Below are 16,350 nucleotides of genomic sequence, written 5' to 3' on the forward strand. Positions count from 1 at the left end.
AAGTTTATCACTAAGCCACTATTTACTAGTTTAGCTGTTCACTAGTTTCTGCAGCGGGTTCCCCCCCCCACGTGACAAGCATTTATCATCTGCTGTTCAATTGCTAGAGGTGGGCAGACGATCTCTTGAGTGATTTGCAAATGGATTAAGCAATCGGCTTCCAATTGTCTAAAAAGCTTGCCCTAAAAGAAGAAGAAGAAGACTGGGGTGGGGGTGGAGAGAGAAACCAGGAGTGAGTTTCTGCATTAATTTAAAGGATTTGTGATCTTGGTTGCTGGTATTGATCAGAAAGTCCTGCTCTGAGCATGTGCACGACTTAGTTCTAAGCGTTTGTCCGCTGCCTGAGCATTTTGCACCTGGCTCCCGTGGGTGGATCTCCAGAGTTTTAGTGGCAACAGGGAAAAAAGCAGATCCCGCAAGCCTGAAGTCTGCCCAATCCCTGCAGTAAGTAGCCTGGCCGTTTTCTTTTACTTCTATTGTTGGAGGCTCTTGGAGCGGGTGGGCGCTGCTTTTGCAAATCCTCTGCTAGGAATGTGTTCAGGAGCAGGCAGAAGAGGAGGGGGCGTGCCTGAGATTCAAGGCGGCGACCTGCCCTGCCTGCCTATGGCAGCCTTCGCCAACGTGGCGCCCTCCATATGTTCCCGACTACAACGCTCATCAGCCCTAGATCTGGAGGGCACCGGGTTGGCAAAGGCAGAGTTAAGGCTTAGCTGTCTTTTTATATGCCCCATTCAGAGGTTATCCAGATTGTGAAGAGCCTTGCACCCGGAGAGGAATGCATATGGAGCACCAGCGTAGTAAGCTTTTTTTTACATAGGAGAGGCGCCAACATTAAGAACAGCCCAGTGCACATAGGATAATAGAATTTTTAGAGCTGGGGGGCACCCAGGGGTCATCTAGTCCAACCCCCTGCAATGCAGGAACATAAACCAAACCGGAAGGAGCATTGGCCCCTGATTTAGAGGTCTAAGAATTGCACAGGTGAATTTTCAACATGTATGAGCACAATCTCGGGTCAGAAAAGCCTCTCCAGCAGAAGCCGCCTGTCAGGCGAGGAGGGGGCGGCGCCTCCTCTCTCCAAGCGGCCACCGAGGCAATGCCAGTAAGCAGCCGCTAGGGGGAGCGTGGTGGAAACGAAACGCCGCGCATAGTAACTTCGCTGAATTGTCAAACATTGTCACGGCTAAAGGGGCTGAAGAGAGACAGTGATCGCTCAGGTAATGTGGGAGCCGCAGACTTTCTCCTCCTCGTTATTTCCGGGCATTCCGATTAGTCTCGTTTGAAAAGGTTTAATTCAGACTTGCTTAGGAGCATCTTCCCCCCCACCCCTGCGCCCATCTTGCCTTTTTAACGTTTTTTTAGCCGCTTTTAATAATAATAATAATAACAACAACAACAAATAAAATCCGACCCAGGCTGCAGAAGACGGTGGGATAACTCGAATAAAGCAAAACCATTTTCCCACCGAAAGAGAATGATTAAAGCGTGGCCATAAATATCCTCGATGCTCCTGCTTGCAGTCTGGGCTAAGAGCATTTGAAGCAGCGACGGGGGGGGGCGCGGGGGCGAGAAGCCCAGGAGCATAATTTTGCAGAGAGAAAGTCCATTGAGACTGCAGTGCTGCTATACATGTCTGCTCAGCAACTGAGGCCTTTGAGTTCAATGGAACTTGCTCTCAGGTAAGTGTGGCTCTAGGATCGCACCCTGAATAGATCTGCTGTCAGATCTATTAATTACGAGGCTTGAAATGTGGCAAGGCGGATGTAAGGTTTCTCCTGACTTGTGCAGAATTTGCCTGGCCCTGCTTCAGAAACGGTTTCTGGACAACAGGGCTTTGGGGGGGGGGAGGGGGGAGGAGGAGAAGCCTCTAGCGAATGTTTCAAATAACCAACACACTGTATTTCTAAATCACATTTGTTTTCAGTATGCTCGAATACCTGGAGCCAAAAGCAAAATTAAGCAACTCAAATACAATTTAAAAAAATAAATAAAGAGGGTTGACTAAGAAATCTACCCATTTTTATTTTATCAAAATGGTGGCGTTTGCCATACATTCTCTTTACTCTGTCTCCAAATTATGCCAAACACTTTGTTCTTTGAAGGGGGGGAAAACATGCTTAAGAGTTGCAATCCACTTAATCCTGAGAGTATGTCCCATTGAGCTCAATAGGACTTACTTCTGAGTAGGCATGTAGAGGCTTGCACTGCCAAGGAAGTGAACTTTGCTTTAAAGGCTTTGTTTGAAGGCTGTTGTTGTTGTTGTCCTTGTTGTTGTCTTGGCCTCATTGCTTGCCTTTAATTACTTCCTTTGAATGGGCTTAAACACCCCCTCCCTTTGTTTCCAAAGGATAGAACACTATATGCTGAGGTAGAAAGGCTGCCTTTCAATACAGCTTGCAGCCCATCTAGGTGTGTTATTCATGTGATAAACTGTGTTAAAGGTTGTGCTAGTAAACAGATTTTTTTTGACAGCATTGGAGATTTCTGTCTAAAAAGAGCCATTGCAAGAGTGGCAGGAGCAGGAGGAGCTGGTGGCCTTGCACCCCTCTCAAAGGCAGTTGCCCTCTTTTTGTTTCCCTTTGGGTACAGGCCTCAGAAAGCAGTTCTACACAACACCAGGCAGAGGCCTTCAATTCCAAGAAATCTTTGGATCTCTTCCCCAACCCTTCCCCCAATCCCACAAGTACAGTACAGACACCCAGTAGTAGCTTTAACCCTTTTTGTTCAAATCGCTGTGTTTACTTATCAACCTTCCTTTTTTTCTTTTCTTTTTTAACTTCCTTGTTGTTTTTGCCAAAGCAGGCCCTGAGAGCGGTCTGGTCTTTTGCCCATTCTATTTTTGTTCCACTGATTGTGACCAAAAGCAAGACTGCTGCTGAATCATGATCCTGGTTTTCTTACGGAGCATGTTTTCTAAAAGCATTTTATTTGACGATGTGATTGGAGGCGAGTGGATACTTAAGTTCCCTGGTCTTGAACATGTTATACTTGGAAGTCTAATCCCCCTCCCCGCCCACATAAATTTGTGTTGCTTACTTACCTATGTGGATCAAGGTGCCAGGCAGATTAAACAGATGCATTAGAATACTAAACTATCCTCCCTTTTAAATTAGCAATTCAAAGCCTATGATTGTATGCACACTTACTACTGGAGCGTAAATCCTATTAGTGGGGCTTACTTTTGAGTGAATATGCATAATACTGGCTGCATGTCCTAACCTTGCAAGTTAGGATTTTGTAGCTACACTGCCCATTCAGAGTGCCATCTGTTGAGCCTAGACAAAAGTAGTGTGTGGACTGTAACCTGGTTTAGGGCCGCTGTCCTTAACACCAAAGAGGGAGTAAGTCTGTTGAACACCCCGAGACTTGCTTCTGAGTAAGCATGCATAGGATTGCACCACTGGAAAAAAAAATATTCTTGTAAATGTAACCCTGTGCATGTTTACTCAGAAGTCAACCCCACTGTATTCAGTTGTGTTTATTCACAGGTGAGTACATATAGGGTTAAGGATGCTTGGCTGAAAGCAAGCAGCCCCTTACTTCTGAGTAAATGTACACTGCTAATAAGACAGAGAGCTATGTGGAATCTGTGTCGCAAAGAAGAAAGCAGGTCATAAATCTGTATTTCCAAACGCAGGCGGGTTGAGCTAAAGTCATGCATCCTGTTTTGGGATGACTTTATGCCTTTTGGGAACAGCTCATACTTCATATGAAATATCTTGCATTGCAGCTGGCATTGGAAATTTCCCATGTAAGTTGGAGAAGATGACCTCTTGTCATCACACTCCATCCACCCTCAAACTTTATAAAAAGGAAAAAGAAAAGGAAAAAAAGGAGCTCAGAGGCTGGCCTGCCCACCAAATGCAAACTCACAGCTTTTCCTACCATCTGTTTTAAGCCAACAAATCCGAGGACTTTGAATTGTGCTAGTGGGAAATGTTTCTGTCCATGTAGGCGGAAAGTTTGGGGATTTGGTTACACAAGTCCTTTGTCCCAGGACATTTTGCCCAAAGCACCATTGAAATGTACAGTTTCACCTGGAGTAAACGGCAAGGGCTGTATTCTCAACCTCCCTTACCTGGGAATAAGCCCCTTGGAATTCAATAGGACATACCTCTGAGTAGACAGGGTTAGGATTCGGCCCCACTGAACTCAATGTGACTCATTTCTGAGCATGCCTGGCTACTTCCCAGCTTTGAAAGGGCGAAAGTGGTGTTATGTATTTATCAACTTTAAAGGCAACTCGAACACACGGCCCCCCAGGTGTTGAAGTAGTCAGAACCTTTGTCTGGTCTGCAAACCAAAAAAAGGTTGCCCTTGCTTAACTCGGGTATCTAAAGGGAAATAAGAAATAATTCACTTTAACTGTGAGCTTGTTCAGAAACCTACTGGACGCAGAGAGGCGTGTGTTGCAGTGTCACCCACTCCAGGTAAATATCTAGCTTGGGGAAGGAAATCTCATGTTTTCAGCCACTGTTATCTGTTGGGGTGGGGGTGGGGAATGCATGGAGGTTAATCTGCTTTTCCTGCTCGCTCGTTTGAAAACGTTGCAGTATAGAGACGGGAGCTGTTTTAGCTCTGGACGGTCACTTGACCCTCCACGTTACCGGTCTTGCGCGTGGTGCTTCTGAGCACAAGTGCGGGGGCAGAGGGCAGCCCTCCTTTCAAGGGGTCACCCCGTTTAAAGTGGGGCGGGGAGGCATAGGGGGGGCGGGACACAAAAGCACCCCCTTGTTCTATAATCAGCACCTTAATGTAGCCAATTGTTTCAGGATTCCGTCGTGGAACGTTCCCGGGAGGGAAGCATTGTGACGTCAGCGCACCTACTAATCCTCCCTGCTGAAGGGGAGCCTGGAGCCATGAGGTCATCGCAGCGGCCACTGTAGCAGCGCCAGCAGCAGTTTCAGAGGCCGGCGGGGTTGGGGGGGGGAGGGGAGCTGGCCCGAGCAAGGCCGCCTGGGATCCCGCAGCCGCACTCCAGTTGCAACCCGAGGCTGCCGCCGCCGCCGCCGCCGCCGAGTTCCTCCGCAAAAGCATGGAGGAGGCCGACGCGAAGGAGCTGCAGGTCGGCTCCTGGCTACCCGTGCTGGTGGAGCAAATGGTCAACGACACCCTGGTGGTCACCTTGAGCTGCGGGGAGAGGCGCTTCACGGGGATCCTCCTGGATTGCACTAAAAAGTAGGCACGCGAATTGCTTTATTCTCCCATTTCCTCCCCCCTCGCCCCCTCCCCGCCACCGCCACTGCACGCGCAAAACTTCCAAAAACGCGGGGGGAGGGGAGCGGGGATTGCAACGGAGAACTTTGCCTTCCCCGCCGGGGCCTGCTGCAGGGCGAGGGCAGGGCAGCTGGGCAGGAGGAGGGATTAGGCCATAATCTGATTAAAGAGTTAAAGTTGCATGGCACGTTGCAGTGGGGGAGGGGAGGAAAGTGCAGGGAGAGGGGGGGTGGGGCGGGGAGGTTGGCTTTTCTTGCCCCTTCTGAGCAGCAGGTTCTGGTTTCATTTTCTGTTCGAAATTCCTCGTGGAAGAAATATTTTCTCCTCTCTGAGAACCAGTTTTCAGATTGGTGCAAAAGGCTTTCGGGTCCTCTGAAAAGGTTTCTGCAGTGAGCCATAATTTCTGTGGGTGCATGTTCTTTTTGAAAATGTGCATCATGTAGAGCATTGCCTTCACCTTTCAAACCAGCAAACTTCTGTGTTTCCTCTGTTGGAGGGAGGGGGGGTTGCCTCCAAATGTTGCAACTTTGCTAAAAGTTTTTTCCTCCTTTCCCCCCTGATAAAGCCCCACTTTGTGCTGCCTATGGGTGGCTGCTGGTGCAGCAACATGATAACCTCATGATGTCACATGTTGCCATAATTACAGACTTCTTTGTTCAAAAATATTGCACACTTCAGAAAGCCTTTATCTTGAGTTGAAACAGCCTCAGCTTGTCATTTTTCGTTCTTTCTGAAATTAGCAAAAGTACCGACATTGGAGAGTGTGTGTGTAGGAAGGAAACCTCATAGGTACATAATATAAAGGGGAGCAGCAAAGCCCTCCCCCCATCCCAATCTAGGGTTTATTATGTTTGGTGAAATCCCTGCACATGAACAAAGGTTGGTGCTTTGTGTTTGTAGTAGAGAATAATGTTATCCACATGTAGTATGTATAAAATTGCCTGCTTTGCAGGATTATCAAAATGAAAGAATTTCATGTGCATAATAAATAAAGCTCCTAGTGGTTTGTTAAAGTGCACATATAAGGTCCTCTAATAAAGGAGCCTTGTCTTGGCCAAACCAAAGCTGGAAAAGCAACCAATGATAGAAAATTGAGCTTAACCATGTTATTGAAACACTCCTTTCTAAATAACCTGAAATGGCACTGATTCTCTCTCCCTTGTGCACACATTCTTTTGTCCTAAAATAGCCAAAACTTCTTTGGAATACACCCACTACCCCAAACTGCAAATCGGGAGTCTCTACAGCAGTGATCACAAGGCACTCCTCAAATATGGGCCATTCTGTTTTCTGATGAGAAATTGTAAATAAACACCTGCCACTTCTGGAGGCCCCAAATTCATTTTCTGTAATAAGGACTTGATCTTGGTGACAGCTTCACTGTTCCCACCCACCCACAGGCAGTGTGCAGCCATTAGCCTTTGACAATTATCCTGCAGGCGTTATCTCATAATTAGATATGCCAGCAGCCATTAATAGAAATGGCATGTGATTTTAACATACGGCTTCATGTGCATTCTACCCCACCCCCGCAGTGAATATTTTTCATTATTTTCAGCATGTAAACATGCACTCCGTGACCAAACAATGTAAAATTTGCTTCATCGGGAGACACTATATTCAGTCTAATGGTGGGTTTCTGTGGCTCTTCTCCCCCCTCCCCCACCTTTCTCATTGTCCAGGTAGCTAAGTTACTGCTTCTGATATTGTCAAACTAGCCACAGAAATGCTTGCATTATGTGTCCAGCCATTGCTGCAGCTGTATTGATTTCTTCCTGGCACCTGAGACTCTGAAGCAAATTAACATGGGCCACAGTGCACTGGGATTTTTTTTGCGTGCAATCCCTGTTGGAACGCATTGGAAGGCAGGGCCCACTCACCAAAGCCCCTTGAGTTTCCACCAGACAACCAAATGAGCAGTTTTCGTGTTTGTTTGTAGATTGTGTTGCTTCTCTGCCATTCTGCCTCCTCCTCTATATAGGCAGTTCCAGCCCTTTGAATGTTGGTTTCTGAGATTCACTCTTTTTCTCTCCTGGCTGTTGCATTATTTCAAGTTACACCACCTCCCTTTTTTAAAAAAAAGAATTATTATTTTTGTAGCACAAAGCACACTACTGTAACCCACTCAGTTTAAGCTTGCTATTTAACTTGGTGCAGAATTAAGGCTGAATAGTTTGATAGCATTGCATCCCCTGTGGGCCTGTGGCTCTTGGTTGCCCTCCAACCTTTCTTCTGGCTCATGGGACTTTCCCCAGGCCACACCCCTTAACTCACTCTGCTTTGCACCCTCCTTGAGTGTTCTTGCCCAGCTGGGATGTGTCCTTGTGCTGTGATCATGCTACTTGCTTGGCTGGATGGAGGACAGAGACTGATGTCCACGTGTTTGTAGAAACCAGTTTAATGTACAAAGCTAAGACAGTGGTACCTTGAGTTGCAAACGCCTCATGTTGCAAACGCTTCAGGTTACAAACTCCGCTAACCTGGAAGAGTTACCTCGACTTGAGAACTTTGCCCCAGGATGAGAACGGAAATCGTGTGCAGGTGGCGCAGTGGCAGCAAGAGGCCCCATTAGTGAAAGCATGCCTCTAGTTAAGAACAGTTTCAGGTTAAGAAACGACCTCCGTAACTAATTAAGTTTGTAACTAGAGGTGCCACTGTATTCATGTTCATTGCCCTGCCTTTGGCCCTGCACACCAGTGGCATGTACCCCTCCTGCACAGAATTTGGCCCTCAGACTGAATAACATTCCCTAAAAAGGTAAAGGGACCCCTGACCGTTAGGTCCAGTCACGGACGACTCTGGGGTTGCGGCGCTCATCTCGCTTTATTGGCTGAAGGAGCCGGCGTACAGTTTCCTGGTCATGTGGCCAGCATGACTAAGCCGCTTCTGGCGAACCAGAGCAGCGCATGGAAACGTCATTTACCTTCCCGCCGGAGTGGTACCTATTTATCTACTTGCACTGTGTACTTTCGAACTGCTAGGTGGGCAGGAGCAGGGACCGAGCAACGGGAGCTCACCCCGTCGTGGGGATTCGAACAGCTGACCTTCCAATCAGCAAGCCCTAGGGTCTGTGGTTTAACCCACAGCACCACCCGCATCCCAACATTCCCTACCCTTGTGCTAAAGGCTACATTCAACCCATATTTTATGGGCTTCATATACTTATATGTATACGAAATGACAATAAATCAAAGCCTGTCTATTGGTGTATGTACCTGGTGCAGTGTATTGTTGTCTGACTTGTCACACTTCTCAAACCAGGTGCCTTTGTTACAATCTTTTTAACTCCTCCGCGTTGCATCTGCTTGCTCGCTTGAGCTTATTCGATATAAATAAATCTTTCCCCCCCAAATAACAGGGCAGGATCGAGGGGTCTCTGTAATTTTCTTGCCTTGGCTGGATGACAGTTTCCCCCTAGCAGACTTTCCTGGGTAAAGGCAATGTAAACCAGCCCTTTTGGGTTGCTTTTTAATGCAAGGCTTAAATAGCTTATCTATTGTTTTCTTTTCCAAACCTCCCAGGCAGTTCAAAAGCTTGGTGCCTATCCATTTGGAGCACAGTTCCTGGCCCCATCCCCCACCCTCTTCCTCCTCCTCCTCCTTCTCCTCCTCCTGGTTTGTTTAACCTCTTTCTACTCTTTCTTTTCAATAGGACTAAGATACTTCAAATTCAGTTTGATATACTTCTTTCCAGCTATCGAAAATGCTTCCAGAATTGCCTTGCCATCTGTTGCAGGTTGATTTATTTGGCCGGTTTAACATAATTGCCCTTTTCATACACTCCCTGGTCAAACCAAGAGCTTTAAAGTTGTTACCTGAAAGATTTCTTTGAAGGGGCATCCTGGAGAAGAGCGTAAGATATTGATGGTGCAGTCCTCCTACCCATGTCCACTCAGAAGTAAGCCCCATGGAGTTCAATAGGCATTACTCCCAAGTAAATGTGCACAGGATTGCAGAATGGCTGAGTAAGGGAGAGAACCCAAAATAAGTAAAAGCTGCACTATCTTGCTAGACTAGAGAGCAAAAAGTATAGGTGGGAGATGAAGGAAAAGAATTGCATGTGGAAATCAATGCGATTGGAAACGGTAAGATATAGCCAAAGCTGTGTAAAAGATGTAACAAGATCCTAGAAGAATTAAACGCCCAAGGAATGATGCACAAATATGACTATAAAGAGCAGATCTGGGAGAGGAAAGGGAGCCCTCGTCTCTGCACAGAGAAGTTATGGCCTGAATGCTGCAGCATGAGGGTTGGGAAAGAGAAGAGCGGCTTCTCTTTTCAAATGACTGATGTGCGCTGGAGTTTCTAATTTGCACTTATCAAGAGGTTGAAATCGAAAGGGGGAGGGGAGTGGACCTCAGAAAGCAGCTGGACTTCCAGCTCAACCATTTGACTTCCTGATTTATTGTGGCAGACAAATCTGCATGTCCTTTTGCTGTTTTCCTACATTGTTAGATTCAGTATCTGAATGCCTGTATGTTTTACAGTGATTTTTTTAAAGAAATGAAACTGTGCTTATATTGCAGCTAAGTATCCACAAATGACGGGGTTGGCTTACCACTTTGTTATTGTTCTGAGGTCCCCCATCCCTCTCTTGGCACATAGAGAGAACAAGGGGGGGTGTCTCTCATTTGTGCTGCTGAGGAAGGTAAGAAAGGAGAGGTTTCTCCTGTGTGGAAGAGACTCCTGGCGTTTCTTATATTCTCCAAGCAGCACAGCAAATGGAATCTCTGTGGAGGAGATCTGTGTGCTGCTCGCTGTCCTGGTCACCAGAAGGCTGGGGCTGCATCCCCTGGTAAGCTGTTGGATGGATTTGCAGTCGCTTGAACATTGGTTGTCCACACAGAGGCATGTTGAGCCCGTTTTACAATGCACCCAGCTGCTTTGCCCTTCACCCACTTGCAACACCAAATATTCTGCCTATGGGGTTAAATTTTGGACAAAAGTAGGTGTGCTGCCCATCCCTTTCTTTAGCCTTGTTTTGACAAGTATTTGCTTTGGGCAGGAATAATATGATAACAGGGAGGGCTTTTTTCTGGTTCACAATTGTTTATTTATTTATTTTTTTAAAAAAGGTTCTGCAATTTTTTGACCCAACTACTAAGTTACAATTTTTTGTTGCTCTCCATCTCTATGAAACCACAGATTGTAAATACTTCTGCCTTGCTACAATGAGGAGGACGAATCTGAGTATGGGATTCTTTCCCAGTTAAAGGGTGTCTTGTTCCAAGCCAGCTTGGTCTCTGGAACATCTTTATTTTGACATTAAGCGCACCGAACAAAACGCAAAATGGAGGCCAGGCCAAGAAGAAGGGAGCAGGTGTTAGGAAAGTGAAAGCCTGCTATTTTAAAGAGGTAGTTAACAGCTGCTTATTGAATTGTCATGTTTAGCAGTGCCCATGCTTGTGTTAGTCATTCATGGAGCAGAGGGAAGTGCCCTTTGGAAAGTCTGGGCTTAGTTATTTAGCAGGCTTAGTCATCTGGCAGGTAGGAGTTCAGATGTGCCCTTGTTCAAGTCTTTCCTGTAGCTATTTAGCTTTGCAGGGATTTGCCTTTGCCCTCTGCCACCCCTTGGCAGCTAACGTTGGGAAGAATAATATTGACTCCATCACAAGATAAAGTCTCTGCGGTCTCTCAGATATAAGGGAAGGGGCATTTGTAGAGGAGGATTTATGAGAAAGATACTTAACTCTCTTCTCACCAGTTGTTACGTGAGATACATCTGTGTTTGGTGGTGCTTGTCCCCCCCAAAAAAAAACAACTGGATTTACAGCCTGTTCCATAGTCCAACTTAAGGACTGAACAAATTAAAACTGCCTTTGCAAGGGAGAAGCCGCAGTTGGTGTAAAGGCTAAGGCCTCTTTTTCCACCAGACAACTCTCCCCTGAAAATGTATAGGATAACACATCATTGGAAACCCTATATACTCTGTGCCCATAGACTTATATGGCATGTATACTCTGATGAGAAAAATGAGGGCATTAATTCAAGGCTCTGTAAGATGTGCTAAATAAAGGACTCTGAAACAGAGCTGGAAAAGTATCTCAAATTCATAGTGCCAGTGTGGCAAATTTTGTTCCAGCCTTGAGGAGGGCTGTGGAGTAACTTGGGGTTGCATTCACACTGAAATGAATGTTTCACCACAGATCTTTTTGTATCATTGTCTCCCATGTTGACGCTTATTTTGTGCCATTTGCCTGATAAAAGGCAACTAAATTTCACTCTATATCTAATGTCATCTGAGGTTACATTATTTATATGTATAAAAAAAAATAAAAATTGTCCAGTAGCAGCTTAGAGACCAACTAAGTTTGTTCTTGGTATAAGCTTTCGTGTGCATGCACACTTCTTCAGATACCATGTAAATTATTTATATGGTCTCTCTCTCTCTTTCTTGTGTGTAAATTAATTGGCTTTGTTTCCCAATATCGCTATCTTGTAGGTAAACACGATACAGAATTGGAAAAATAGTGTCCTCGTTGTGATGGCAAACTGCTTTTCATGTTTGTTTGTTTTTATAACAAAAAAGCTAGGTTTGAGTGGAAACTTAAAATCGCAATGAGCTAAATGTCTCATTTTACATGTCTATTTTTAACCATATTCTCCCACCCTTATTCTGCTCCTTAAACACCTCTACCCACCCACACTTGCCCAGCCATCGTCACAGATGATGCTCTCTGACTTATTCCAGACACTGATTCCACTGTCAGTGGAAGAGGACTGAGCATGGCTTGTCCTGGGATTCTGATGCTCAGCCCAGCACAGCTTTGCCTCAGCATTAGGAACAGGCAGCTGGAGGCGTGTTGAATACCAGGGCGTATTTGTTCAGCTCTAAGGGCCGAATGGAAAATGTTGTTTTGATGCTGGGCCTCAGCTGACTAAGGTATTTCTTGGCTGCGCAGAATGGGCACACCTTCATGAATTTTGCATAAAGTAAACTGCATGCGTTTTGCGCATATATACCAAGCGACAACTGATAATGCATGGTTGTGGCTTTAATGAAAATTGGCCTCTATCCGTAGCATCCAGTATTTTGTATAATGTATCTGAATGCCCTGGTGTGTTCTCCTTCTTGATTTGTGTTCAACCCCTTACAATGCAGGAATCCTAGATAAAGAATCCCTGATAGATGCCCACCCAACATCTGTTTAAAAACCTCCAGTGAAGGAGAGCCCCACCGCCTTGCGAGGTAGTCTACTCCGCTGTTGAAACAGCTCTTAACGTCGGTAATGATGATAGTAGTAGTAGTAGTAGTAGTAGTAATTTTATTATTTATACCCCGCCCATCTGACTGGGTTTCCCCAGCCCCTCTGGGTGGCTCCCAACAGAATAAAAAAGCAATAAAAGATCAAACACTTAAAACTTCCCTAAACAGGGCTGCCTTCAGATGTCTTCTGGAAAGTTGTTCCTCATGTTTATTCAGAATCTCCTTTTTGTAATTTTAGTCACCAGAGCAGCAGAAAACAAGCCTGCTCCCTCTTCCATGTGACTGCCCTTCAGATATGTTAGTTTCAATTTTCCTTTAAAATAAAATATTTCCCTGCCGAAAGGTTCATTAGAACAATCTGTCTAATGAAGTGAAATATCAAGCCAGTGAGCATGCTACTTATTAATTTCTTTTTTGAGGTAGGAGGTTCTAATTATAATTATTATAATAAAAATTTATAAATTATACCCCGCCCATCTGCCTGGGTTTCCCCAGCCACTCTGGGCAGCTCCCAACAGAATATTAGAAACATGATAAAACATCAAACATTAAAAACTTCCCTAAACCGGGTTGCCTTCAGATGTCTTCTAAAAGTCAGATAGTTTTTTATTTCCTTGACATCTGATGGGAGGGCATTCCACAGGGCAGGCGCCACTACCGAGAAGGCCCTCTGCCTGGTTCCCTGTGTCTGGGCAGAATGATGGGGGTGGAGACGCTCCTTCAGGTATACTGGGCCGAGGCCGTTTAGGGCTTTAAATGTCAGCACCAACACTTTGAGTTGTGCTTGGAAACGTACTGGGAGCCAATGTAGGTCTTTCAGGACCAGTGTTATATGGTCTCAGCGGCTACTCCCAGTCACCAGTCTAGCTGTCACTGATTGAGTGTGTTTGTCTCCATGCTGGGAATGTGTGTGAGGTGAGTGCCCTATCCCTTTACCCCATATAACCCAGGCTCTCCCCATGTTGTTGACCTACAACTCCCATGATCCCTGACCTCTGTCCACGCTGCTAGGGGCTGATGGTAACTGTGGCCTAAAGCAGCTGGAGGACATCAGGTGCTCTGGAAGACTGCCTCATCCTACTTCCATTTTGGATTGTGCAAATTGGTCTTTGTAAAGCTTGAGTGCTTGGGGTTTTATCAGTCAGTACTCAGGCACACACAAATAAGATTTTACGGATGTGTGTGGCCTGTCCTGGCTTTAGTATAGCATGCCCATTCTGGTAACTGGCTCCTCTGAGCATAGAGAAGGAATAGTAGACGTTGAACATCTTTATATTTGATGGGAAAGGAGGCTTGGCTTTGGAGAGGGCAGGTCTCCGTTTACCCAGAAGTTTTTAGGAGATGCCTTCTCAACAGCAAGGAGATATCGTTTTGGTTACGGGTGTTAATGGCAACTTTCTTGAAGGCAGCAGCGAAAGCCTCCTCTCTCTGCAAAGCACCACTTTAATTCAAAAATCTCTGTTAAGATTGGGGCAATAATATCCTCTTGGGATTAAAATAGTTCCGGCTGAAGTATTCTTCTCTCCCCCTCCCAGGGCATAATGAGGAACAATTGGGGGTATTGTTCTCTTTTATACCACTGACACTTTCAGAAGTAGACCAGTGCTGTAAGGAGTACAATTGCTGTCTCTGAACATTTACTTGCTGTCCCAAATGCAATAGCCAGAGATGGCAACACTTGGGGGGGGGGATAATAAATGGGATTCTGAACCAAGAAAACACACATTCTCTACTGTAGAAATCAGATTTGCTCAGTTCTGGCTTCAGTTTTTATTTTGCCAAATGAAAGCTTTGCAAAAGAAATATCCCCCCCCCCCTCAATAAGGGACCAGTGAAAGATTTGACAGGGAACACGCTAAATATATGGGAAAGAAGAGACTGAAGTTATGTTTCAGTTTGTGCTGCAGTGAAGATTTGAAAAATGATCATTTTTTAAAAAATATTTTGGAAAATGAAAGTTAAAATCTTCATGAAGTAGGATTATTCCACAGGTTCAGTGAACCTTTTGGGTGAAGTTGGTATACTTGTTCTTTGTCCAAGGGCACTAATATGCTCCTATATGGAAAACCTTTTCATTCAGTGGATGGAAGCAGCTTATAAATGCCAAGGAATAGATGCACAGATCATGCCCTTCCATTGAAATGAATGGAGCCGATTGCTTGCATCTCTGTAAACATTTGAGCTCGTGAATTGAATGGCACCCTGCTAATCAGAAGTAAAAAATTATCTGAAATAGCCAAGGCACTAGACTGCAGTTTTGGGTGGCAAATATGGCTTGATAACTTTCAAAAAGACAGTTCTGCATTGCTTGCGTACTTTTCTTTGCGCCCATCAAGGTTGACTAGAAATTTTGCAAAAGCAGCTTTGCATCCCTGGGGAGTTTGTGGAAGCCAGGTATCATTGATTCAAAAAGAACCCAAGTGCCAACATTAGGGGGTTTTGTGGGTTGTTGGGTTTTTTTTAATGACCTTGCACTTGAGGCCATATAATGTATCTTAGTAGACTAATTTCCAGGTGGCACTTTTATGGAGACCTGTGACCCGTGTTGCATGCAAATCTTTTCCCCAGGCACAGAAACGGCACTCTGGAGTGCTATTGCTGCCTGGATTTGACCCCTAAATTGCAGACCTGAGTACAAAGTGGTTAGTGCAGTCTCCCACGCAAGAGAGCTGAGTCTTCAAAAGCTGGCTGCCAATATTACTTTAGTCTCCCCTGCGCTAGACTTCAGTCAGCCAAATGTCGTGCTGGCCTCTTTTCTGGTGTCCTGCTGCTATTGCAACAGCTCGGGAGTTCTTTGCTGTAACATATATATACTTTCTGTATACAGTGGAACCTCGGGTTAAGTACTTAATTCATTTTGGAGGTCCGTTCTTAACCTGAAACTGTTCTTAACCTGAAGCACCACTTTAGGTAATGGGGCCTCCTGCTGCTGCTGCGCCACCGCTGCACGATTTCTGTTCTTACCCTGAAGCAAAGTTCTTAACCCAAGTCTGTAAACTGAAGCGTATGTAACCCGAGGTACCACTGTATATGGATTGATTGTAGAAATATAAATGAGAATGGTAAATACTTGATTTAGGCCTGCAACTGGACCAAATACATTTTGATAGCTCTCTGAAATATAGATTCATAAAAAATTAGTAGAAACAAGATTTCTGAAACAAGAGGGATGCTTTTATTTTATGATGATGTACACATGCTGAGTGTCTGGCTAGGACTGGACAGACCTGGGTTCAAATCCTTATTATGTTGTCTAGCCACCTGGATGATCTTGGCTCGTTCATCACTGCTCATACTGACCTACTTCACAGAGTTGACATGGGGATAAAATGGGTGGAGAACAATGTATGCTCAGTTTCTGGGGGAAAGGTGGTGTGTAAATGTAAGGAAAAGAATAAATCTTAGAGTCCCTCCTTTGTGTGAGAGAAATAAAAATGCTTCCCTTCAAGATTACGTGCAACCATGTACCCTTTTCATGGATTAAGCCCCCCCCCAACCAATTAATTGACTGATCAATTAAGCAGAAGCAAGTGAAAACAGCATGCTCTTTAATTCTGGGATTTAAGCTTAGAGTTTTTCCAGTTAAACTGGAATTTGGGAGGAGTGGCAGAGTGAATTAAAAGAACAATAAAGGACTGGATCAGGAAATGCCATCTCAATCTTGTTACATTAATTCATTTGATTATGTGTACATAGCCTAAGCATCTGCAACATGTACAGATTTCCATGTGATCAGTAATCTGCAATTTCTTAGGGTTCTAGGTCATTTGGAGAGAGCCATGCCTGTACAAGTGCTGTACACATGCATACACACACACACACACACACACACACCCCACACCAGGTTAGTGTAGACAATTGGGAGAACGAACTGAAGCCAGGAGCAGGGACAGCCATTGCGATCCTGATTCTCTTCACCTCCCTATT

The 16,350-nt window shown here is 45.1% G+C and overlaps 1 protein-coding gene across 4 annotated transcripts in view; it reads left to right on the forward strand.

The window, feature by feature from the left end:
• The first annotated feature begins 241 nt into the window (after positions 1-241).
• PWWP2B (PWWP domain containing 2B) overlaps positions 242-16,350 on the forward strand; it is a 32,198-nt gene continuing 16,089 nt past the window's right edge. Inside the window, exons 1-2 of one of the 4 annotated variants that reach the window (XM_082222905.1) lie at positions 242-444; positions 4,773-5,178. In XM_082222905.1, coding sequence (XP_082079031.1) covers positions 5,036-5,178 — 143 coding nt within the window. In that variant the 5' untranslated portion in view covers positions 242-444; positions 4,773-5,035. Of the gene's footprint in view, positions 445-1,132; positions 1,218-1,535; positions 1,680-2,927; positions 4,431-4,772; positions 5,179-16,350 lie in introns of those variants that run through there. The other 3 variants (XM_082222902.1, XM_082222904.1, XM_082222903.1) reach the window with 3 other exon arrangements.

Source organism: Podarcis vaucheri (assembly GCF_965113315.1).
Source record: "Podarcis vaucheri genome assembly, chromosome: 5".
NCBI classification, from domain to species: domain Eukaryota; kingdom Metazoa; phylum Chordata; class Lepidosauria; order Squamata; family Lacertidae; genus Podarcis; species Podarcis vaucheri.